At 43.9% G+C, this 25,530-nt stretch overlaps 1 protein-coding gene across 2 annotated transcripts; it reads right to left on the reverse strand.

The window, feature by feature from the left end:
• Positions 1-145: 145 nt before the first annotated feature.
• Positions 146-24,668, reverse strand: frmpd1b (FERM and PDZ domain containing 1b). 2 transcript variants are annotated; one of them, XM_019366405.2, is made up of 17 exons: positions 24,370-24,668; positions 18,132-18,272; positions 16,184-16,294; positions 14,060-14,232; positions 12,729-12,831; positions 11,624-11,669; positions 11,224-11,328; positions 10,882-10,977; positions 8,976-9,101; positions 8,764-8,883; positions 8,013-8,146; positions 7,278-7,404; positions 6,904-6,996; positions 6,610-6,792; positions 6,085-6,286; positions 4,885-5,844; positions 146-4,689 (listed from the first exon to the last, which is right to left on the reverse strand). In XM_019366405.2, exons 3-17 carry the CDS (start codon positions 16,288-16,290, stop codon positions 2,132-2,134), a joined length of 5,133 nt encoding a protein of 1,710 aa, XP_019221950.1. In that variant the 5' UTR covers positions 16,291-16,294; positions 18,132-18,272; positions 24,370-24,668; the 3' UTR covers positions 146-2,131. The 2 variants fall into 2 exon arrangements, with proteins under 2 accessions (XP_019221950.1, XP_005467734.1); XM_005467677.4 differs by having other exon boundaries at positions 6,139-6,286; positions 24,370-24,665.
• Positions 24,669-25,530: the final 862 nt, after the last annotated feature.

Here is a 25,530-nt window from a genome sequence, read left to right on the forward strand (position 1 = left end):
GCTGAAGTGAAATATTCACCACGGGGTTGAATATGGTTGAATATTGGTGTGCAGTGATATTTCTTATGATCTCATATATAACACTCAATATTTGTGAATGGTAAATGAAAGCACACACAGTTCCCAAATATTCAAGACAGCATTATTAAGGTCAGTGTTTCATTTATTCCCAAACAATACATTTCTTGGTACATTAACTTCATGTTTTATGTGGGGATGGAAAAGTGGCTGCTTCTGTAGAAACACAGTGGACTCTCTGACTATGAAATGCTGTTCATACAATGTTCCCATACAGGAAAGAGTTAGTGACACAGGCACTCTTTACTGATGGAGCCAGCCTAATGAACAACAGGAGACCCGCCTGAGACTTTACACAACGTCTTGACGTTAGCACGGTGATGGACGCTGCACAACTATCTTAACAAAATTTCCCTCAGTCATCAGTCTGGAAGATTAAATATACTACCTTTCCCCTCACCAGCTGTCTCTCAGCACTTAAGCAGTCTTTATTTCAGCTAATCCCCTTATCAAATTTGAATAAGCAACCGCTGACTGATTTGGCTTAATTAGCTTCCTGTTGTTTGTAGGTGGCTCGAGTAAATCCTTCAAATCGGATGGCGTCATGTGATATGGAGGAGCTGATAAGTGAACACTGTACATCAGCAAACCGATTGAGCAACGTAGTCCTTTTACTGAAAGTTCACAGACATCAGTATAGACAGAAGTCTTTATATTGACAAAATGCTAATGCCATGCAACCTTGCAAAATGTTGCATTCCTTAATGCAGAACGTTCTCCAGAAACAAGACAAAAACCAACATTCCAAACAAAGAAAGCATCCATTATATTCAAGCAAACATAATGCAGCTGCTGTTTGTTTTTAATGTTAGCACAAAAAACCAACAGAGTATGTGGGGGGGTTGAGGGGTTTATGTTTGCATAGCCATAAACTAAAGTAGGGACAGAATAGGACACAGAGATATAAATGTATATCTACAGTTCTGACCCCAGCATTGACCATCAGCCCATCCATCAGTCAGTACTCAGTTAATAAAGTGGTGCACCCAAAGACAAAACCATGGCAGGGAACAGTTGTGGCTCAGTGTTTTAAGACTTTGGATCTTTGCTACATCTGGATAGATTTTAACAGTCACTCTTGTGCCTCATCAAAAAAAAAAAAAATTAACTACATAAATAAGGTCCCCTGTTTGGGCGGACCTCACCCACACATTCCCAGAAAATATATACTGTATGTAGTGTCCTTTGGATGAAAACTAGAGTAACATTATAATACTGCATACGATTGGGTAATGGGGTTATATCCAGGAAGCATTCACACAAAGTCAGGTATGGACAGGGAAGGGGTAGAAAAAACAGTTTACACAAGGATACATGTCTCAAAAAAGGTGCAATCTGTAACAGTCAAAAGTGCTCTCCCTGCTGAGTAATGGTATAGTCGTGACTGTAATGTTGAAAAACTAAATCCTTACAAAGGTGCAAAACCTGCACATATAAAACAAATCAGTTTATTACTATATTTCGCAAGTGAGATACAGAATAGTTCCTGTAGTTTGTCAGTAAACGTACCGTAATCATAAACGTAGAAAATGACAATTTACAGATTACACCTTGTGGAGTGGAGCAATATTTAAAGCAGCAAAAAAGATAACGTAATACTGTCTCAAAGGGGAGGGAAAAAAAAGAAAAAGTTCCAGTGACATCCATAGTTCTTTTTTTCCTCACCAGAGACCTGCCAGTCACAGATCATGGTGCAAATATTGTAAAAAATAAATACATAAATACATACATGGGTAATTCATCATTACATACATACACATATTGTATCATAAAATAAGAGAATTATAAGATAATTATAAAATTCATATGTACAAATGCATAGTCCGTATGCGTCCAAGGAGAGGTTTAGCAACGAAGTGACATTGCTTCGTTTTAGGGGTGTGTTTGGTGTTTGTGTTTCAATGTGGGTGTGTGTGATGTGTGTGCTGTGGTGTGGTGTGCATGGCACTTACTGTACAAGAACACAAGCGTCACACACCAGATAGCTCTGTGCTGCTTCTTCTTGTCTTCACCTCTAGAGTCAGTGCGTTATTAGTGGGTCAAGGTTCACAGATCAAAAGTTTAGAGGTACATGTCCGGGTGTGTCCGAGGGCTCTACCGTGGGTGTCCGGAAGAGCTGTGTGAGTGCGAATACAGACGAGATGAGCACAGTGCATCGTTTGGCTAGCAGCCTTACCCCGTCGCCCTCTCCCTGACCCTGTACGGACCCAGTGACGACCCCGCTCCTACCCCCTGCCCCAGCGCCAGTTCCAGCTGTCTCAACAGCCCCAACAAACTCCCGATACAGCCCCACTATCTCTTTCAGCTTGTCCATGGCCTCTTGGCCATCATTGTCCTCAACTTTTTGAACCAGATTTGTGTTATGGCACATGTCACAACCAGTGCAAGGGTTTGTTTGTAGACAGGCTGCCGACAGCTGTACCAGGGCACTAAAACTATTGGATAAAGAACGCAGGGCTTCATCGGGCGCCCAGCCTACCCGCGTGGCTCGCTGACATCCAGATGCTAACCGTCGAGCCTCAGCCTGAAGAAGACTCCTCTCGGCCTCTGTCATGGTAGCAGGTGTCGTCCTATTACACTTTAGGCTTGCTCCTGGGGCAGGGCTGTCTTCGGTTCCATTATGATTTAGATCAGGCCCTACTTTTAACTTTGTGCTATCTTGCTTTGCATCTTGGCACAATGTTTGCTTTGTTTGCTCAGGTGCACCTCGTTCTAAGACCAGAAGAAGCTGATCTATATCGTGACGCAAAGAGGCAAAGCCGCCTTTCAGCCCACCATAATTCTTGTTAGTTAGGGAACGAAGCGAGCCGCCGAATGAGGTTGTGGGTGAAACTGGACACGAAACAAGAGGACTGAGTTCAGAAGAGGTCGTGGAGAAAGTAGATAGCGGGCGAGGGTTGTCCCTCAGCAGTGAAAGAATATTGGGTTTGAGAGAGGGTGTTGTTGTAGGAGATGGGGCAGGTGCCGGCTGGACAGGTTTGGGGCGTATGCGACGGGAGAACTCATAAACTGTGAGCTCATCATCAAAGCTAACGCCATCCTCTGTGTCGCCGCTGAAACAGTTGGCGTAAACAGTGCGGCAGCCACAAGCCTCCCGGTGTTGCTGTGGAGGAGTGCTGTCTGCCAGTGAGGAGGTCGGTGAGTCACCTCCAATCTCCATGCTGGACACACCTCCCAACCCGACTGCTGAATGAGACCGCGACTGAGGCTGCTCTGATGAAACGCTGCTGCTACGTGCAATATTTTCTCTAAAACTTAGATTAGGGTGGGAGCCGTTTGTGCCACTGGCCTTTTTGATGTGTGCCGACAATTCTTGGGCCTCTTTGATTGTTGCTATGACAACTTCAGCTCCATCATCTAAAATGGTCCCTTTGAATCCTGATTTTGAGGCCACACTCTCTTTGTCCTTGACAGGAGTTTTGTTTAGGTCTGATAAACCACTGGCTACAGACAAACCAGACCCAAATCCAGATGTGTCACCATTGATGGAACTAGTGGACGGATAGTCCAGAGTTCCTAATATCTCCTGGGAACGGGTCATGTACCAAGGAAGGGCCTGAATCTTCCCTCTCAGGGCTGAGGCAGGTAGTCTGCCTCCTAGACTGGAGGAGCTGGTTCTCAGGTCAGATCCTGAACCAGATCTTCCAGATTCTCTGCTTTCTAGGCCCCCTTTAGAATTGGTTGAGGTCAGCGAGGTGGTAACCGTAAGAGGCGCATCTGTATTTTTGGGTGAAAGGCTCTCGTGGCTCAGAGAGACCCTTCTAGGTCCTGACTGGATGCTCCCATTACGACTGCTCCAAGGGTGAATTCCATTTGGAGGACTGACGCCATCCTTACAGATCCCTTTGCTTGGATCAGTAGGAGAGACAGGAGAGCTGGCAGGTAGTGATAAGGGGTGAAGATTGCTTGGTGAAGTGGGTTTGGGAGGCACTGGAGGGGGTATTGTTAGCTTTGTTCCTGAATTAGAGCGAGTGATTGGGGTTAGGCTTGCTGGCCTCTTTGTTAGCAGGTCAGTTCCACTGCTTTTCCCCTCAGCTTCAGGAATTTGCGATTCATCAGGAATGTATTTTTCTTTTTTGGAAACAGCACGCGTTCCATTTTCTAGATCTTTACTTTGTTTTGTGCTGCTTTCCTGCCTTTTTGCCTTTTCTTCATCTTGTGATAGCGATTGCTTGCTATATCGCACTGCTGTGATCAAGGATGACGACATAGGCAATCCACCTGATGTGACCGACTTGAACTCCATGGTGTCTGGCTCCATTTCAAGGAGTTCTGACGACAAACGTCCAGAGGCATCCCCATTGCATTGGGCATATGATCTCCCATGCTGGGGGGACTTGGGAGGAATGATCTGAGGTTTGGGAGGCAGCTGTGGTTTCGGTGCCAATGGTGGTTTGACCTTAACATCAGGTTTCTGTGATGGCTTTGAAGGACTGCCTTGCTGGTTGAGTTGATTCGAAGGGGCTTTAAGTGCCTCCGCTTCCTTCTTGGCTTTATAGAATTGGCTTTTATTGGCAAGTGGAGATGACGGCTCTTTCCCCGGGACAGCTGGAAGACTGTTCCAGGTTCCACTCAAACGATTAGCATTGCGTCGGTCAGCCAGCTCAGCATCTGTGAGAGAATGAGAAAAATTCAATGAAAACAACAGAAAGAGAGAGGTATTAATGGACCGACAGACATCTTCTCACAATTGTCCCATCTCCTTTCATCATATCTTAGTCACAGTGCTGTCACATGTCATCAGTACACAAATAGATATACCATCACAGACAAGGGACTAAGTTATCAAGCATGCTGTAAACAAACCTGAGAGATCAGGAACTGGAGGAGTAAATCTCTCTTGTGCGTCGAAAAACTCATCCTCAGAGTCTGAGACATTGTCTTTGACTAAAAGATTCGGCTTGGGGTTGGGTGAAGGTGTCAGAAACATGCTCTCTTCATCCTTTGATAGGCGGTTCTCAGCCTTTCCTGCTTTGTTCCCAGGAATTGAACTTGTTCTTACTGGGACTTTGGGAGGGGTCTTTTTCTTTCTTTTAATAGGTGATCTTTGAAAGGGTATGCTGTCAATCATTCTCAAATCTCTCGAACTAGGAATCTTTGAAATACGTCTAAGTGTCTCAGCGCCCCGATCTTCCTCCTCTTCATCGTCATCATCGTCATCACTGGTAGCCCCAGGCGGGCTTGGTAGGAAGTCAGACTTGGAGAGGTCAGCAAAGCAGAGGCAAGAGTTGTCATTCCCACGGTAATTGAGGTTAGTGGGTCTAAGTGGCCCTTGATGGCGTTTTGGCTCCAGGAGGTAGGGGTGGTGAACATCCAAACTCTGAACATCCTCGCCTACGTGCAGCCCGTGAAGGCGAGATTTGGATTTGCTGGCAGCACTGCTCTCCTCAAGTGCAGTGCTCAAGGAACTGCTGGACAAGCTGGAGAAGCTGCTGGTGACTCGCGGGTCAGTGTGATACCAGGAAGAGTCCAGGTTCATTTCTTCATCCATAACACTGAATTTATGCAGACCACTTCCTGTTGCTCCTCCTTCATCTGGACTCTCATTTCCTTTACCTTCTGTTGTCACTATTATCTTCACTTCCTGTTTGCCTTTGTGCTCCTCTCTCTCTATTCTTTCTTCCTCTCTCCTCTTCTCTTCCTCCTCTCTTCTCCTCTCTTCCCAGTCCTGACTTGCTGGGTCTGGGCGTTTGTAATTCTGAGAATCCATCGGGTCATCCTCGTCTGTTGAGTCGTCTGAGTCACTGCAGCAGCGAGACACATAACCTAATAAAACCCAGAAAGTGCACAAACACCAGACAGGCATTGCAAAGACTATGTTAGTGCATTCATAAAGAAGAATAATATTTAATTTTTGATAGTAAAAAAATAAAATGACATCTTATCTTTTTTTTATCCGTATCCGTACTGGATGGTGATATAAATAAACATGTGAGGTGAAAAAAGGGCTATCAAAAAGGCCAAAGCCAGAAAGTGATAAGTTTTAAGTGAAACAGTTTTGCTCACTTGATAGGGATTCATAGCACACGCCCTCTATTACGGCGAACCTCCCACACACACCTTCTTCAGCAGGAATCCGGTGCACCCTCACTTTTGGGCGCCCCAGACGGAAGACGTTGACATTGGGATCCACCAGGAGTTTGCAGTAGCCTCCCAGCAGACACCCTAAGTCTTTGGCTGCCAGAGAGTCCATCAGTAAGGCAAATGGCTGAGAGGGGAAGGGTATGGCAGAAAAAAGGTAAAGTAGTAGTGTTTAAAGCCAAAGGGTAAGAGGGGAAAGGCGATGGAGTGGGAGAAAGAGGGAGAGACAGTCACCTTTGCGTTCATGAATTAACATTATATATAGCTAGCCTCAGGCTGTATGCTGTTGTATATCGCACATATAAATGAGAAAGAATGCCTGACCTATATTTAGTGTCATGTTGATGAATATAGTGTGGTGAGTGAACATCTGTGTCACATCTATACGTTTACGACTAATACAGCCTTGCAACTCGATGAACATGTATATCCCACCTAAGACCTCCTTACCTTCATGTCATGCAGCGAGATGCGCAGCAGGCTGACTTTGTCCGACTCCGAGAGCAGCTCCACTCGGCTGATGCTGCTGAACTCGACCAGCGTAGAGATCACGTTGAGCTTGTGGTTGATGACCTGACTCATCCCATACTTGGCTCCCACCAGCAGCGTGACCAGCACTTCCCTGTCCTGAAGCTGAAAGGAGAAGGAAGAAAGAAAATAAGTGTTGCAGTCATTTTAATTGGTTGGAATTTACATCCTTTAGCAAATGGACCCACCAATGTACATGAGGCCTTTAGCCCTTACCATCATTGTGGCTGTGTACGACCGTCCTCCATAAGAAATGAGCTCTCCCAGCTGAGTGAGGTAGGCCAACCGAGCCTGAGTGGCAGATATTACCTATAACACCACAGAAAAGATATACAGTATGAGCAAGACAGACAAAAAAGGGGGTGGGTGGCATTACCCAAGCCTGATACTGACTATTCACCTTTTTAATTAGCCTCCTACTCAGCATCTATTTTTCCTCCAAGCTGCTGTTCTTTCATATACTGCTTTAAACCTTAGGAAGATTAGCAGTCCTCATACATCTCAGCTAAAAAGTAGCCTGAAGTCACTGCTGAACTGTCACTATGTGTCTCTTTACACCTCTCACATTTTCCTTCCACTTATCCATTTACCTTCTGGCGTGGCTCTAGCAGGGACTGGATCTTTTTGAGGTGGTAGCTAATGGCTTTCCTCAGGTCCTTCTCCCTCATGTTGCCCAGCAGCGTAGGAGAGATGAAGCTGTCTAAGCCGAACTCCTTCCTGTCAACGCCACATTTGCAGAGGCATGAAAGTACTCCGTGAATAAAATGTTACAACGAAATGCATGAAAAGTGAAAAGAGTTTGTAATGTAAGGACAAAGATACGCTTAGTATCGGGACTTAAATTCATATTTTTCACTGAGCTTTATTTCTTTAAAAAAAAAACAACTAACAGTAGATGTTACTAAACAGTCATATTTCAGCTTTTGATCCCATTAATTGCAAGTTGACTTCACAATTATAACTTGTGGGATAACTGTTGTATACAAAAGTACAGATGACTGCTCTGTACTACAATATATAAACGTAACAATGGTTGACAACCAGGTCGCGAGCCTTTAAAAAAATGGATGCTTGCTTTGCATTTTGAGACACTTCCACTCTTAAGTAATGGGGCAAATATCCTGCACACACACACTAAACCTCTCCCATCACATTAATAGATTAGGCATTTAGTGAGCTGCCTCATCCTAGACAAATCACAGTAATTGCAGCAGTGAAAAAATGTCAAGGCCCTATTACTCAAAACCTATAATGAGGAGTACCACAATTACAGTGTCCTACTAGCGTGACCCCTAAATGGAAACACTCCCACGCGTATGACTCACGTAATACTCTTGATTGAGGTTCTGGTCTGTCCACAACTATCTAGTCTCTCATGCATGTGCAGGGCTGCCAGGCGGAGTGCAGTGTTGCACTTCATCTCCACCGCGAAACGCTCCTGTAGCACATCGCCAACACTCTGCAGGCAGAAATAATCAGTTTTAGGATTACATAATACACATGCACCTTACAGTCACCTGATAGGAATTTTTGTCCTAGCATACTCTGCATGTCAGACATTGCAAAGCACGTAGCTCATCAGCATATCTGTTAGTAAACCAGCGACCCGACAATGACAGGGAAAACACAATAGGCGAAGACAATGAAACAGTAAATTGGCATGACATAAGCGGCACTCCCCATTGCTTTAGTTTGCAACAAAAGCACGCACAGGTCACATGTAACAATATCAAGACTTAGCATCATCAGAGCAAGTGTGTAACTGCTTTGTACAAAAGAAGGACTAAAGAATGTGAACAACGTGTTATAAGGATAAGGCCACAGTGGAAAATACAATGAGTACTATTTTAAAAGCAGTATCATAAAGATATAAGGAGCAGCTGCATGTCGACTTCAGAGCTACTTTTGTAATATTTTCGAGGAATTTCAGAGCACACTCAGCATAAAATGGGTACAAAGTTTTATTTTATGTATGTACGCGGAGAAAGGACCAAAGTCTAATTGCGAAATAATTCAGAGCAAAAGTCTCAAAAGTATGACAGTAATGGTGACAACAAATAAAGGAGCTTCTCTGACCTGTAAAAAGAAGTACTCAAAGGCAGAGGGGTCATCCTGCAGTAGGTCTCCTGGGTCTCTGGGGATGAAACAAACCCTGAACAGACACCTGTAATCGTGGGAGTCTTTCTTTTGCACCACCTGGTGAAGACAAAAGATAGAGGTGGAAAGTTGTAGCATTTAATCTTCATCCACATCTACGAGATATCTCCGCATGGATTCTTTTCCTTCACCCTCTGAATGAGCTCATCTTCATGCAGTAGCAGCAGTTTGGTGATGCTGTACTGTTGCTCTAGCACCAGGGCGAAGTACTCGATGGCCCGGATGGACAGCTTATCCTTCAGAGTCAGAACAATGTCCTGCAATGACAAAAAAAACCAACAGCTCACAACTCTTAGACAAACAGGTTTCATCCCACTCCGCTGAGGGCAAAGGGACAAATCTGATTCCCTGTCTCAGATTTCCTTCAGCTGGGAAAACAAACTGAAATACAAAAGCTGCTGTAAAAATAATACCCTGCTCATAAAGACAGGAGGATGTACTGACTGATGGTGACTTACTGACCTTTTCATAATTTCCTTTTTCAGAAACAATATCTCCCAATGAACTACAACTGTTATAGCCAACCCACAACGTGACACCTTTAGGGGAAATCATACCTTAACTTCTGGTGCACTTAATTTCAAAATACTCCCACCTGGTCCTACCAAGCTTCTCACAGCTACATTCACCTGTGTGCTTAGTCTCGTGGTGGTTTTATGAAACTGTGTGGGCTTTTTATTGGCTCATAAGAGGACAGTTTTGAGTCACCCCTCATTTCTTGTTGCAAGGAAAATGGTAAGTAGGTGCAGCAATTTATTGTAATGTATGGAAACATACATGGAACATACCATATATAGGGCAACAATAGGGTTTATACAGTTCTAATGAGCTTGAAAGTCAGTATTTGGTGTGACCATAGCCTGAACTCTCTTAGGTAAGCCTTCCTGTAATTTGTTAAGTAGTCTTCAGTTCTCCAGGCTCCTTGAAGGACATTCAAAGCTGTTCTTTGGATGTTGGATTCATTTTACTCAGTTCTCTGCCAAAATGATCCCACAATGCTTCAATATTGTTGAGGTCCACACTCTGGGGAGGCCAATCCATGCCTGATAGACTTGAACTGTGTGTTGTTCTATCGAGGTATGCTTTGGCAGTGTGTTTGGGATCATTCACCATTGCTAATTGCTAACAGTTTACAGATGGCTGTAACTCCTGACCTCCTCCATACATATGAGGACCATTTGAATCAAAAATTTAAAACTTGGACAATGATTTTCGGTCCAGTTCTTGAATAGTTTGGCGTACCTCAGTCTTTTCTCCCTGTTTCCTTTCCTTATAAATGCCTTCTTGACAGCCATCCTTCTACTGACACCGTTTCTGATGAGGCTTCATGGAGTAGATTATTACCCTGTTTCCTCAGTTTCTTTAAGGGCACACTGCACACCATGGTGAGATATGTTATTGCTAATTGTTTTTTTTGTTGGTGCAAAAATACTATTTTATGCCAGTCAAACTGTGTTATCTTCTCATAGATTCAAATTCAAGTTTGAAATTGGTCTATTCCAAATTGTCTGTTGTGTGTAAACGCACAAGGACTAGACTGAATATGAGTGAAAAAGTCCAAAGGTAAACTTTGAAAGACGTTTATAAACCCAGAAGAATTATTTCTCAAGACTACGTTAAAAATAACTGTTGTCAGGCTTCTTATTACTGGGGCACACTGCTGTTATGTAATAAAAATGTCAACCATGAATGATGTAGGGATCTCTTGGGTCACTTAGTTACTATATCTATCAAAAGATAAACAAGTAGCAACTCTTGTGTCCATCAGGCCAATGAGCGAGCTACTTTCAGCTGTTCTCCTATTCACGAGGGCTTCCAGAGCAGGTAGTTTTGCGTGTTTGATATGGCCACTTCTAACATAACCCTAGATGGATTTGCGTCTCCTCCTGTCCCAGGATCAAACCCCTTTTGCTGGTTAGGCGAATGTGTAACTTACTATACGATGGAGCCACTCAATGAAGCCACCAAGTAAAAGCTCTAAATGCTCTTTTCGGGTAAATCTTTCTAACTAGGCCGGTAATCCTGTTTATTACATACCTTGACGGTGGTGTTGTTGTCGAACTTGAAAGCCTTGGTCTGTCCGTTCTCTAAATAGACTTTCAGAACATTGGGCAGGAAGAGAAGAGAGTTTCCCTGGTGGAGAGAAGTGAGAGATGTGGTCAGACAGAATCGATATCAGATGAGAAAAGATCAAATATTAAATGATTGCAAGAAATGTTAGACCATAAGCCCTAATGAGGAATATTTCATTATGTGGAAGACTGTGAATTGAAAGTCATTCGACAGCGGCTTGTAGCACATATAAGAAAAAAAAACCCTTACAGTAAATGCTTGTTTTTGTGTGGCAGCCTCCTTCTGTATCAGATAAGGTTTTCTCACCTGAGTGTGCCCATTGACCACCACCTCCTCTGCAAAGCGCACTTTAACTGGATTACTCCTCAGACGAGCTCTCTTCTCTGCTGACATAATGGATGACTTGGGATTCTGTAGCACACACACACACACACATCAGCACCATTACTGTACATGAAGGATGAAGCACGAGCTAAGACACACACATGAGTAACACTGACGCCAGCAGGCTTTAAGATGCAAACATTCAGAGCTGTACTCAGACGGTCGATACATACATCACAGCACAATGTAAAGTGCTTAATCCTGTCAGAAGATGCAAGCTAAGAGTCACATGCTTGGGAGCACACAGACAGCTTATGTTTAAATGAGCAATGGCATAATGACTGTGTAGTGAGGAGCTCATTAATGTCTTCTTTGTACTCACTGTCATGTGCCGCAGGATAGTCACATTGATACAGTCCTCCAAGTTCCTGAGCAGAGAGAAGAAGCATTCATTCACACAGACGGAGGAGGGATCATAACCTTTCTGCTCAGCTATTAAGACAGCATCTTCTGCTCTGACCTCTGCCGCTAACTCACTAATCCTTCTACACCCGCAGTCACACATGAATCAGCGTCACACTCCCAGAAAACAACTGAAATAATTGTCATTGATTTCTTCAATGACTGTAAAAAACGAGAATAGAATTTATTTGGATTTTCTCTAATTTACACAGAATCGAAAGTATACATACAGGCTGAAATATATAAATACAGCCCCTTAAATCTACAGTTTTCTAAGAAGGAGAATTGGAGATTTACACAAGCTGGAAAGATTTCTAAACAATTGTGGTTCCAGGATCATCGGTTCAAAGCATATCCTAAGTATAAATTATTGAGATGTGTCACCACTTTGGTCTGGAAGAAGACCCAAACCGTCGATCTCAAACGAGAGGAAATTGGTGAGGATGTTCAGGAACAACCCAAGAAACACCAAGGCTCAATCTTGAACTGATAACTGCTGAAACACCTTGAACTGAGAGGGTGGCGACCAAGAAAGAGTACTACTCCAACATCGACACCTTCAAGCACGACTGAAATTTGCAGCTGCCCACACAGACAAGCCAAACACTTCAAAAGTAGTTTTGGAATGGAAACCAGACCATTTATATTAACTCTACTAATACTTCCAAAAAAACTGGTCAAATATCCAGGATCATTCCAGAAGCTTGCTGATTGATACCTAAAGCATCTGGTTGAAGTACTGTACAAGTTGCAGAAGGGACATTTAACCAAATATTAGTGTGGCTATATATTTGAGCCTGTATGGATACCACTGATCCGTTGTGATTTAGAAAAATGGAAAATAAATTACAATTTTTGCACCCAATTCTTGCTTTCAAAAGTCTTTAAAGGCATTAATTCAAACCTAGACAAAGAAAAGTTCAAATAAAATATTAAAAGCCCCAAATTACCCTGAGATTCATGCCCATGATGAGTGCATGGAAACTTCTGACCACAACTGTAGATAGATAGATGGATCTCCTCACCTTAAGACATTTTCCACCTGCTCTTCACTCAAATCCTCCATCGCTGTATCATTAATCTGCAGCACCTGGTCCCCTGGGAATAGTATCCCATCTGCAGGACTTCCTAAACACACGCATTCCCATCAACACACACACAGATGCACAAATTCACACAATGAAAAGAGTGAGCTCTTGCATAAAACAAAAAAACCCCACAGCTGCGTACATGGAGACAAAGGGAGACACACACACACACACAGAATGACACACATGCTTGTTCAATATGGCTGACTCAACAGCGTTCGGCTGAGCTCTCCGGGACGTGAGGGGTTACGGTTATTCTGGGTGTCTTCCAGCTCGGCTCGGCTCTGCTTTCTGTAGTTATTTATACTCATTTGTCTTCAGGCAGGCGAGCACGACTGAGGCACAGCAGTTTCAGCTTACTCTAACACACAAGCACACAGACATGCTGAGCATCTGTGCACGTAAATACATGCACCCACAAATTTTCACACACCCAGTCTGCCTGGCAAAGCCCTGTCTGTCCCTGATTTGTGACCCACTGAAGGCAAGCTGTACAGCATGGCAAGCTTTTGCACACAAACACACACACCCAAAAGCCAAAGTCCCCTCCTGTTAAGCTTTCATAATAGCGCTTCCTCCTCTTCCTCTTTCTATCCTACTTCATCATCCTTCACTTTCCTTCAGAATCTACCAACATGGCCTCTCTGACTATTCCCAATCCCTAAGTGTCACCAACTGTTCATCCCCTCTCTGCTTTCTGTACACTTTCACACTCATTACTTTGTTCTCTTTGGCCATGTTTGCACTTTGGTTGTGTATTCCCCTCTGGGTCTTCCTGCTGGCATCTTCTCTTTCAATTAAATCTTGTCTTCTGTTATCACTTCCCTCTCCCTATCTCACTCCTCTCTCCTTTTCCTTGGCAGCAGCTACAGCGCTGGTGGCAGGGTGGGACCCTCCTCGCTGCATTTATCAGCTTATTTTACAGGATAGACATAAAGTAATGGATCAGCATCTCTCCCTCTCTCTCCCCTGCACTCTGTCTCTCTTTATCAGTCTCTCTATCCCCCCATCAAAGTTGCATAAATGAAAAGTGATTGAATTTAAAAAGGATGAGCAGGTGGCTCTGTTGTTTCTGTGGCTTCTCTGGCACCGTGCCCCGGGGCCTGAATGCCAGGAATGTGTGTGTGCGTGTTATGTGTGTGTGTGAGAGAGAGAGAGAGGGGGGGGGGGATAAAGTGTAAATATGCTTGGTGCACGCGGAGAAGTGTTGCATAAAGCAGGTGGCAATTTGGTAACACTGACTCACAGCCACTGCACGGCTGATGTACCTGTGGCGATGTCCCTGACCAGCAGGGGTGCGTTTGTGGTGAGGGTGAAGCCATGTCCAGTGCTGCTGTCAAGGACTGGGTCCCTGGTAATCTGCAATGTCAGCTTGGCCTGGAAGTTCTGATTGGACAGACTGTTGGAGCGCTGCGACCTCCCATCGCCTAGCAACCGCTCTCTGAGGAAGTCAAACAGGGTGATGGGTTATCAAACTGGAGGCAACGACAGCCATGAAGAGATACTATGTATTCAAGTAGTGTATTCAAAGAGGAGAAAGTTTACTTTTTGCTCTTCCAGATCAAGTTTCTTATTTGTTACACAGTGACTGCTGATTAAAACCTAGCACAGAAATCCTGTAAAGTGAACCTTCTCTGCGGTGTTACACAGTATTTCTGGCTCCACAGTTCAGAGAGTTTGTATATATTTTAGGCCTCGATGCAGCCTCTCATTTCACTCACTGTCTGAAGACAACCTATTTTAGCTCCTCTACAGTTAAGTCAACTTTCTTCTGATTGGCTGTTCCTCACAAAAGTGGGGTTGCTACACCCACGCCGAGAGCTACAGTAGAAAGAAACTTTCTAAAATCGAGTGTTTTGATCATTCAGGTCAGGAATACTCTCTATTTAACCTCTTTATTTAGAAACTTGTATAAATGAACGTTAACCATCATAACAGTATATATATAACCAAAACTAATGGAAAAGCATGCTAGGTTCACTTTACAGGTGTAAAATAACAGCATTTATTCAAGTCACAACAGATACTGTGGTGTAGGATTTACATTTTCAAGGCAATGGACGGTCCAAATGAACCAAAGTGAATCTCAGAATGATATAGAATTCAAGGTGACATGTTGTTGTCTGTTCACTATTATTAAATACACTTAATTTATAAATAATTAGAGAAAAGCATCATATAATCAGATTAACATACATCCTTAGCTTGAATGCACCCTGGAAATAGGTTTACTTATGAATGACAAAATTAAATTCAGTGCCACCTCGTTTTCACAAAGGCACGTCAGACATTGACACTTTTATTGAATCGGTTTAGGTTTTGCTGTGATTTGTGTATTTTACAACCTCAACATGATTAACAAAAACAGGCCGGGAGAATATTGTGAAACTGCCAAAAGATCACTGGCACCGACTTAAAAGATCTTTGCTGTGTTTTGGCAACTAAGACCCCGTCAGAGGGCAAAGGTCACTCTGGCAGGCCTTCAACACTCTCTTTATGCAAAGCTTCAACACAAGTCATATGAGAAGGCTGGGGAGGGCCAAAGCAAATAAATATATGAGATCATTTGTTCTGTCAGCTGTTGGATTGCTAAACAAGCTGCAGGCCAGGGTAGTACACAGTTTTTAACTGCGGACTTTCAGTGCATTTGCAGCTCTCTTTATGATTGCATTTAATGTATGCTTTTCGTTTATTTATGATGTGCGATGACAGTGATGACAACTATTTGCGAACCAAAATTTGCCTCGGGGACAATAACGAATATCCTTCTTCCCAGGAATTCCCAGGAGGAAGTTTACTGGGATTTCTCAGCAACGCGTTCATTGCTGAGAATGAGTCTTAGCGGACAGCGAAAATTCTTGAAAGCATATTTGTGGTTCGCCGTGGGGCAAGTTTGTGTATGAGAGAGGGACAGTCAGGCAGTTTGGGTTTGAATATGTACTTAGCTATGTGGCTCAGTGTGTGGGTGTAGGGAGGTTGTTTGGTTTGTATGTGTGTCTTAGTGGGTCCATAACAGGTTGAGAAAGGCGGTTTCTTCTTCAGTTTTTGCCTCTTTTTGTTTTTTGAGTGCTGTTTATCCTTTTTTTAGTTATTGCTAACTCACAATGAGTCAGTAAATTTCCTCAGCATGCTGAACAAATACACACCTGCACTTTCCACATTTTTTTGTCATTCAAGAATCTGGCACCAGGCTTAGAAGTGCTTAAAGTTGCTCTTCCACTCTTTATGCATTGTTTAGTTATTTTTAGCATATAGGTTGGTGGGTTTTTTTAAACTCTGTCATACTGCATACTCATTTTCTTCCCATGAAAATCTACCCTCTGAACACCTTTGCACTGATTTCACCACAAAAACATCTTCCCCCTCAGCTCAGACTCCTTTTAATCCCGTACCTGCTAAGTGACTCTCGAGTGCGTCGTATTATTGTCCCCACCACCTGCTGCACCCGACTGGCCCTCCGAGCTGGAGACCTGCTCCTGCATCGCTCCTGCTCCTCCATTTATCTGCGACAAAGAGAGAAAAGTACATAAAGACGCAGAGGAACAGGGAAACGTGGGAGGAAGATGAAAGGATTTGGTTGGGATAAATGCTCAGTTCTGTCTTTTTTGGACTGTGCAATCAGTGCAAGAATTGTGCTCCAGCTACATTTGCATCTAGTCGGGCCCTTTTTTATATGCACTGCATGTAGCCTGCCTCGAACGCTATGAATAATCAGATGTGTGAGCAGAAAGCAAAAAAAAGAAAACAGGCTGTGAGAGAAAGGGGTGGAGTTTAGTCAGCACGAGCAGCAAAACATGGCGAAATGACCTGATTCTCAAAAACAACAACAACTGCATCATCACACAATAAATGGATTCGCAAGTATGCCTCAGTATGAACGTTCACAACACCACCACTCTGCAGCTGTACATTTTCTGCTTAGCTTGCCCTTTAAACAAGGGAGTGGTGAGGACATAAAGAGCGATGGAGGGCTCATTTTAACCCTGGGGAGTTCGACTGAACGCAAACCAAATCTCAAGACTTACGACGCCCCTCAAAAGTGTTTTGTTTCTTTCAGCCAATCAATACACTGCAGCTGGAAGAGGCTTGTAGAGCGCCTGATAATTACTTGATAGCCTTTATTTGCGGCATGAAGGGGAATTAAGTTATACTGAGTTTTGTTTTCAGCAGATACTCCTTTGTGATATACTTCATCTGCTGTTTGTGGCCATGCTGGGCGGTTTCACCCACTGAAAGAGGGAAAACAAAGGGGAAAATCTGGCAGGGACGGGAAAAGCAGTGACCTAGATCTGATCTGTTTGGCTAACGATGATGAATGCCCTCCTGAAACTTAATGATCCATACCTTGGCCTGGGGGAAACCAATCCAAGAGCTCAGTCTGACCGGCCTTCGGAAATATGGATCAAACTGCTGCATGCCAGCAGTTCTGTGAAGAGCTTAAAAGAGGCAGTGCTCTGGCCGTCTGCCACACTTGTTCCTAGCATTTTAAAAACACGCCTGTGTCCAATAAATGAGGAAGGATGAGTCATTAAAGTAGGAATTACCTCACAGTACTTCTGATGAGTTATGTAAAAACAATGCATGTTGTGCTGTAAGCGGTAGATATTAAGCAGTACTACTGTGTGTAAAAGTACATTTTTGGGAATTTGTCTATTTCTTCACATTCACTCAACTTTCTCCCACCTCTGCTTCAGTGTCTCTGCTGAATGGAGGCCAGCGCTGACTAGCCCTCCTTAATGGTAGTAAAACATGCAGTGTAGGTTTGTCCTTTAAGAGGATTAGAGGTACTCGCTCTGCACAAGCCCGCACTGGTCAGGGTGTCACTTTAGCACCTCCTGCTTATCCGGATAGAGCCAGATAAACATGGATGAAGAAGGCTGAGTGAGAGTAGGTAGTAGACAGATGCACGCGAGGAACCAAGTGCACTTAGTATTACATCTGCTCCCCCTTTGATCACTGGAAGAAACATTGACTATGTGTTAAATGTGCAGGTGTATGGATGGGTGAGATGATTCTTCCTCTCTTCTGTCTGTCATTTTCTCCCTCTTTCTCTCACCTTCATTGCCCTTGCAGAGTCAGGTAGTCATCTCCAGTGACAGTCTCTGTGGGCAGCACTTTTTATATACATACACAACCTAAGCACTCGAGCAACGAGTTTACTATCTTGGCGTTCATCAACTGCAGCTCACATTTGCAGCTTTACTAGTAAAGCTAGTCTAGCAGATCCAAGAGGAAATACACTGTGACTGCACTTCCCTCATAGTTCTAGAAAAAAGGAGAGAAAGCAAACAGCCCGGTGTTTCACATTTTAACTAAAGACTCAGAGAGAGCGTGACTCACCGTGATGTAGCTTGTCTCTTCAAGACTCCAGAACAAACATACCCCCTCGCCCTCTGAGACATCAGCTCTGGGTAGGTTGAAAAGAGGTGGAGAGGGGTTGTTGCGATCATCAGGGCCGATGCCAATCCGGAGCTACACCACCTGTGCAAAGCAGAACACTATCAGGAAAACCTGTCAAAACACATCCACGTGACAAGTTTATAATTAGAATGAAGCAGGAAACAACCGGTTTCTGGGACTGATTAACCTCTATTAGCTCAATTTTTAACCTGTTCATTAAAAGAAAGTGAATTCTACTCAAGTAGTCAGTATATTTTTTTGTGAACGCATAAGTGTGTCAGGCAAAGCAGATGTGAGCATGAAACAAGTATCTGGTTGTGGTTTTCCAGAAGGCTCCTCCTCTAGTCCCAGAGGCTCTCTCGCTCTCATCCACTGACTTTCTCTGCTCCTCCACAGCCTCAAAAGCTCATGGCGATGGAGAGACGAGGCACTCCATCTCCGTCTGGTTGTCTAAATTAAAATTTCATACAGCCCAGTTCAGTTAACAGTTCAGTTAACTGGGTTTGCTCTAAAAGCAGAGAGGACAGCCTGTGAATCCCGATGTGCTGGAGAGGGAACCACTGCCAGGCAAACAGCGATCTTGGCCGATATTAAAAGGGGACAAGTCTTTCATGTGAACATCAGGGCAGATATGTTGGAAACCTAAGCCAGACTCTGGTTTGCAGTGGAAATAAAGGGCTTTGTTGTGTGCAAGCCCGGCTTTTGAATTAGGAGAAACATTGGATAAACATTCTTGCTCTCATCTAAGGAAACCACTTTATTCTGCACTTGAATGTTGATCTGTGATGTAAACGCTCATTCTTTGTTGCTTTCTTCTACAAGAGGGAGCAGAAATCAAGGAGCTGATAGTCCCATCACTGTAGTTCTTCCATCGGGCCCTGTGTCCCACACACAGAGCTCTTTCACGAGGCCCATGTGTCCCTCAGACAAGGCAGAGGAGGACCTGGACCCACACAGACTGCAGGGCACATGAATAATGCATGGGGCTAATGCAGCTAGTTCAGCCTCCAACCGCCTCCTTCTGCCACTTTGCCAACACAGGCAAGGAGAAGAAGAGCGAGCACAGAAGCAGAGAGGGCGAATGGGGGTTGGAAGCAAGGGGAGAAAGGAGTGGGGGGGCCGGCTCTAAGGGGGCTGAGAAAAGGGGCAGGGATACAGAAAGAGAATTGGTCAGGGCAAAGAAAAGAAAGAAAGGACAGGATATTGAAGAGGGAAAAGAAAAGGGGGAGAGTTTTAAAAAGGGTGAAGAGGGCAGCGCCAAAAGAAATGAAAGGAGAACGGGGAAATAAAGAAGAAAAAATGGAAGGTGACAGAGTCCGTTCATCAGGAGGAGCGGGTAAAATGGGTGGTCAAGTGAAGGTGAGGTTTTTTACCACCATTTGAGAGCAAACAGTGAGACAGAAGGAGCTGTTAACAAACACTCAGACCTGTAGCATTGGTAGAACCCTCCTCTCTGACTGTGTGAGATCACTTCAGTTTTCTCAGGATGTGCCAGCATCTTCATTTTATCCAAACCCGGCACAGTGGAAAACGGTGACGGGTCTACTCCTTAATCTCTCTCTGAATCAATAGTGAATCTTAAATGCCATCCTGCACTGTGACGTCCTGAAATCCCCGAGCTCACCATGCAAACAACTCATCAGCAAGCCTCAGAGCCTGCCTGGCCTTTCACTCAGTCTCCCTCCTCTTTTTCTCTTCACCTTCTCACCCCTACACCAGCCTTCGCTTTACATGGCGAACATAGAAGAATGCTGTTAGGTAATAAAGTCTGTATTCCCTCTCTTTTTTTTTCTTCTCTTTTGTCTGTGTCTGATTTCTCTAAGACAATCCCTCCCCCGTCTGCTCATTTTCCTCACACAATGTCTCTCTGTCTCTGACAAAACAGCCAGTTATTTAATCCCAGTTTGAGGACGCATGCAGTTCATAGAATTAGGCTTCTCCACTCTATCCTCAGGGGGGCTGAGAGGTGGTACTGAACGGGCAGTTCCTGTGCAGTCATCTGAAGAGAAAATGGTTTTAAGCCCAATTAGCACTGCTGGGCTAAACCACGTCAGTACAGAAAAACCTGAACGTGGCACAGAGAAGTCACATCAGGGCATGAATCCACTGACTCGACAACAGATTTTATTTAGAAAGGACCGGTTGGTTGTTTTGGACATCTTGTTCCCAATCTGTCCCGTGCACACATACACACCCCAACCCCCTTCTCAAGCCGAGCACGACACGCCGGATACAGCTGCACCACATGAGGTGCAGGACAGCGGCAGCAGGGGTTGGTTCAGCAACTCCACATTTCATTTTGGCTCACAGTTGTTGCCAATAAAGTTGGACACAGACTTCAGGGAACATTCAGCCCAACAGCAGCACGCTTGGCAGAAAATACTGCGTGTTTCAATGCTTGGAGGACTGGAGGTGGTGGTGGTGGGGGGGATTTAATGTGAGACAGCTGAAATGATTCAGATTTCATAAATGCAAAGTTGTAAACGTGAAGAACAACAAGCAGAGCAGACAACACAGACCCCCAGAGTCAGTCAGGGTGCAGGATTTGTTCTTTGTTTTTTACTTAGAGCAACAAGATACTTTACTCATACTGAAGGACTTTAAAAATAAAGTAAATAAATGCTTGAATGCATATATAAGGTGGGGAAACACTCACAGTGTGTTCTTAGAAAGTAAAAAAAGTTGATTATTTCATTAAATTTGCTAATATACGTCTTAAATGTCTAAATAAAAAGACACTTTTGAGTACTCAGTGTAGCTCTGTGTGTGTAAGTAAAGAACTGTAAGTTGCTTTCTGTAAGAAGCTCAATATGTGGATGTTGTATAACCACAGAACTTAAAATGGACCATGTCTAAAATAATGTTCAACTTGAGTTAAAGTAATTAAAAAGGGACGCCATGATGAATCATCAGATGCTTTTCATTAACTCTTTCCCCCATAAAGACGACATTTGACAACCTTCCCCGCACCCTTAATGACAGCTTTTGACACCTCAGTATATATCAATAAAGCTGTGGTTTGACTCCCATTAGAATAGTTTCCGGCCTTTTCCGAGGGTAGCTGCAGAGGCAGAGACCACCCTCACTAATTTCTGATGCACACCCAGTAATTTTCTTCTATAAGCAGGCCTGAAATATGACAGAAGCTGCTCAGTTCAGAAAAGCGTTTCAAGTGTTGCTCTTAATAGACTTTCAGGGGGTAAAGAGTTATAGGGTGTGTATTTATATGGTATTACACATACATACATAGATTGGCAGAGGTTTTGGAGGTGCTTCAATATCCAGTGAAAGGATACTAAGTAGCAGGAGGCAGAGATCAAACCACCAAACTTGTGAGAAGCTCCTACATAGTGTTGTATTTTTTGCCAGATTGGCACCGGGGCTCCACGGGCGCCATGATGTGTCAGGCTAATCTATGTCTACAAAAATTACCACAGAATTTGGTGGATACTCTTGGGGCACATGGAGGATGAATCCAGCTGACTCTGGTGAATCTCTGACTTTTTGTTTAGTGCTACCATGAGGCTGATGCTTTCTTGTGCCCATTAAATATTTAGATTCAACATCCACTAAGCATGCCGGCATAAAATGTTGTACAAAACTTCTAGGTGATGGTCTGCCATAAAATTAAGTAGAAACATCACCAAACGCAGCTAGCTGTAGGGTTTTTTGTTAACTTTCTATTAGTGGAGGTGGCTTGTTTTCCGTATATGATGCAGCATGTGGCAGTGGTCCATGGTATGCACTTGCAAAAAAAAGAAAAAAAAGAAGAAGGAATAAAATCACTGATAAGGTCGATTTTAAAAGGAACAGCTTGTTTGCTTGTTCAACTTCACGGCATGTTGTGTTTTGCTGGTTGTTTGTTACTGCAACCTGTCTTCCAGACATAATCCCATCTTCTGTTTCTCATTCCGTCTGTCAGCTCATTCCATTAGCATTATGGAGACCGAGCTCACCGTGCACCGCTTGTTTCATTCCCCCTTTCATCAGCGACCTGGCAAGGCTTGAGCTCCCCTGTGCACTATTAAATAATGGGTACGTTGCGTTGTGTCACAGATCTATATCGATGGTTCTCATGGTTGTAAAGAGAAGGAAACATGCAGACAGACATAAAAAGAGAGGAGATGTCTGATGTCTGAGGAAAGCTTTTGGATGTTCCAGGATGATAGATGTAGCAAGTCTGGAATTTCTGCACCACTTTTTTTTTTTTTGTTGTTGTCTGAGCCAATTTCCTTCAAGTCAGTAATCCTTAAGAGGAACACAATACAGGTCTAATCTTTAAGTAAAAGCAATAAGAGTCCAGTCTGTTTGCTACAAGCTATAATAAAGCCCGGGTTCTGTAATAATGCAGATATAGCAGGCCTTCAATATTTCATATCGCAGCTAAGAACAGAAAACCTGATTATTCGGAGCCGATGATTTGCTTGGGCTTTTAAGGAAAATTCTTTTCATTCTCAAAGTCTTTTGCTATATGTTCACAGAAAAGGGGGGTTGGCCTACATTAAGATACCACTGCCAGTCAGTGGTGGCATCACCAGAGAGCTGTCACATGAATGAGGTCACGTCTCCTGTTTCCTCTGGCGACAACTCCAGGAGGAAACAGGTGTAAAATACTCAATAATAAACCCTTCCCTATAACACGTGGATATATATCTTCATATATCCACCAGAAACAACCTCTACAATCAAATTAGGCAACCCATGACCTACTAATTAGCTGAAATCTTCCTCCTTATAATAACATGAACCGAAGATGAATTCTTGAGCAGGTCAAGTATTGGTCAGCGTATTGGGAGCAGGAGCAGCAAAACACGAGCTCAGCAGCAGCACAGTCTGCCCCGGAGACATGGAGCTGAGACTAAAGATGAAGAGAGATGGAGAGGATGGTAGACTGGCTCTGGTTAAGTGGGACAGAGGAGCAGTCAGCAGAGAAGATCGAGGATAATGCAGCCAGGCATCAAGTCTTTCCTGATGTGCAAGTTCTGCCCGTCGCTTTTCTCCTCTGGCGGAGTGACCTCAGAGCAGCAATTCCCATCACATGCTTCAGCATACATCCCTGAGTCATAGCACAAAGCCTGCAGCGCTGGCAGGAGCGCAGGCGGCGTGCTCACATGTATGCACACTGAGTGAAAGCAGCTTTATGTTTAGGATCCGCCAAAACGCCATACGGACCGCAAACAGAAGCATGGAAAGAAGATATCAATGAGAAGATAGCAATGAGTGGAAGCTGCATTACCACACACGTCTGGGCCGCAACAAAGAGTCACATTAAATCACGCCATGCGTTAAACGGAGGGCCCCAGAACAAGCAAAACGCATTGTTCCGGTCTAGTTATGTTGCGCTTGTCATGCCCGACACGGCACGGCACGGGAGAGTGAGAGAGAGCAGGGAGAGAGGTGCATGGCCAAAGGACACGAGCGAAGGAAAAATCGGAAGAGACGACTGTCTCAGGCTGGCTGCACATCGCCTACGCCCATTCATAATGTGCGTGTTTTACTACCCAGACTCCTGGCATCCCCCCTACCCACCCCCTCCTCCTCTGATCAGCCAGGATTTAGTCCGTGCATTTCCCATCTGTAGCTAGTGACGGTGATTTCACTTCGCACACGACAGCGTGGATTTCCAATACCGATGCATAACACATGCGTTTGAGAATATGGTGAATTATAGACCGGGCGCTATTTTGTTGAGATTTTGCTATAACTGTATATTATATGGTGTTGATATATTATTAATACACTGGGGGTTGTGAGATTTAACCTCAGCGCCTCTCTTTATCGCTCACAAACCCATCATGAATGCCGCTAAAAGCATCGATATCTGCCATCTCACAGGCCAGACACTAACTTTGATCAGTGGCCGCAACCATGCCCCTCAATCCAGGGCGCTAAACAAAGAGAGAAGAAGAAGAAAAAAGGTCACTCTTTTGTTGTTTCCCTTATAGCGTAATCTTAATCGGATTTAAATCTCCGCCACCTCCCTCAAATATAGGGACCCGGGTGTAGCCCGCGGGTGATGTGAAAGTGACCACGAGTTAAATTATTCATATTCACATGATAATCGGTGCAAATGGCAGCACTGTCTGAACGCAAGGTGCCGGTCGGTGCCTGCGTAACCAGCCGGGCGCTCCTGTCCTTCATCAGACAGCAAACGCCGTGAAATAACGAAAGGACTCACCTCGTGGTTGATCGGGAGACAGTCGGACCGGGAGTCTGAGGAGGGGGGGATTGGTTGTTAGGCTTCCCCCCTCTTTTCTTCTAAAAGACGAGAGATTTTATACGAGACGAAATCCGTTTCTCGAAAATATCCTCCCGCGCCAGATGATGATGGTGATGGTGATGTGGTGTGTGGGGGGGTTTGGCTAAAAGCTGGATGCTGTCATCGTACTGGGACTGCTCCCTGCCTAATCCTCGGCCCTGAGCTCAGAAATAACCCACCCCCTCCCTCTGCTCGTCTCTCTCTCTCTCTCTCTCGCTTTCTCTCCTCCTCCTCGCTGCCTACATCGCTGTCTGTCCGGGAGGACACCCCCCCCCGATCATCCCACACCTTCTCCACAAGGTCAGTTAGTTACAGCAAATAAGTTATTATAGTCACTGTAGTCAGTGACGATTTAATTTGGCCATTTCTGATAAGTTCTTCGGTTAGTATGTTAACTGAAGATCTTATAGAGCAAATCAAAACCCTAAAATTAGATTTATTGTGAAATAAATCACCATATTGTACATATTATTATTATTATTATTATTGTTGTTGTTGTTGTTGTTGTTGTTGTTATCATTATTATTTGTGTGTGTGTGTGTTAAAATAATATTCATTTAAAAAGCAGCCCACACGCCCGGCCGTCAGGGGCCCCAGACGGCCGGGTTCCCAAAGGGTTCCCGATTTATTGTTGGCTGTTTCAGCTGGCCTCAGGTAATTTAGTTAATTACAACTTTGCCTGGCATCTGCACCCCTCTTACACATAATTACTCAGTTAAATATCAATGGTCCCAAAGCGGAGTCTGTGCTGCTGCCACTCTCAAAAAGATCTAAGCACTTCCTAAATTAAATGTTTAATCACCGAAAAACAGGGTCAAATTGACCCTTATGGACCACACCCGAGAAACCAACCACAATTATTATTATTATTATTATTATTATTATTATTATTATTATCATAAGTTTATTTTCTTAACATAATTCTATAATGTGCAATTTCCTGAAGGAGTATTTAACTCTTCTGCATTACACTGGATAAGACTATTTTAAGTATCCAGCAGAGCATACACAAGAATAATATAATAAATAAAACATAATTAAAAATAACTAAAATAACTAAAGTACTCCAATTTTAACTAA

This window comes from Oreochromis niloticus, linkage group LG2 (assembly GCF_001858045.2).
Source record: "Oreochromis niloticus isolate F11D_XX linkage group LG2, O_niloticus_UMD_NMBU, whole genome shotgun sequence".
Lineage (NCBI taxonomy): Eukaryota > Metazoa > Chordata > Actinopteri > Cichliformes > Cichlidae > Oreochromis > Oreochromis niloticus.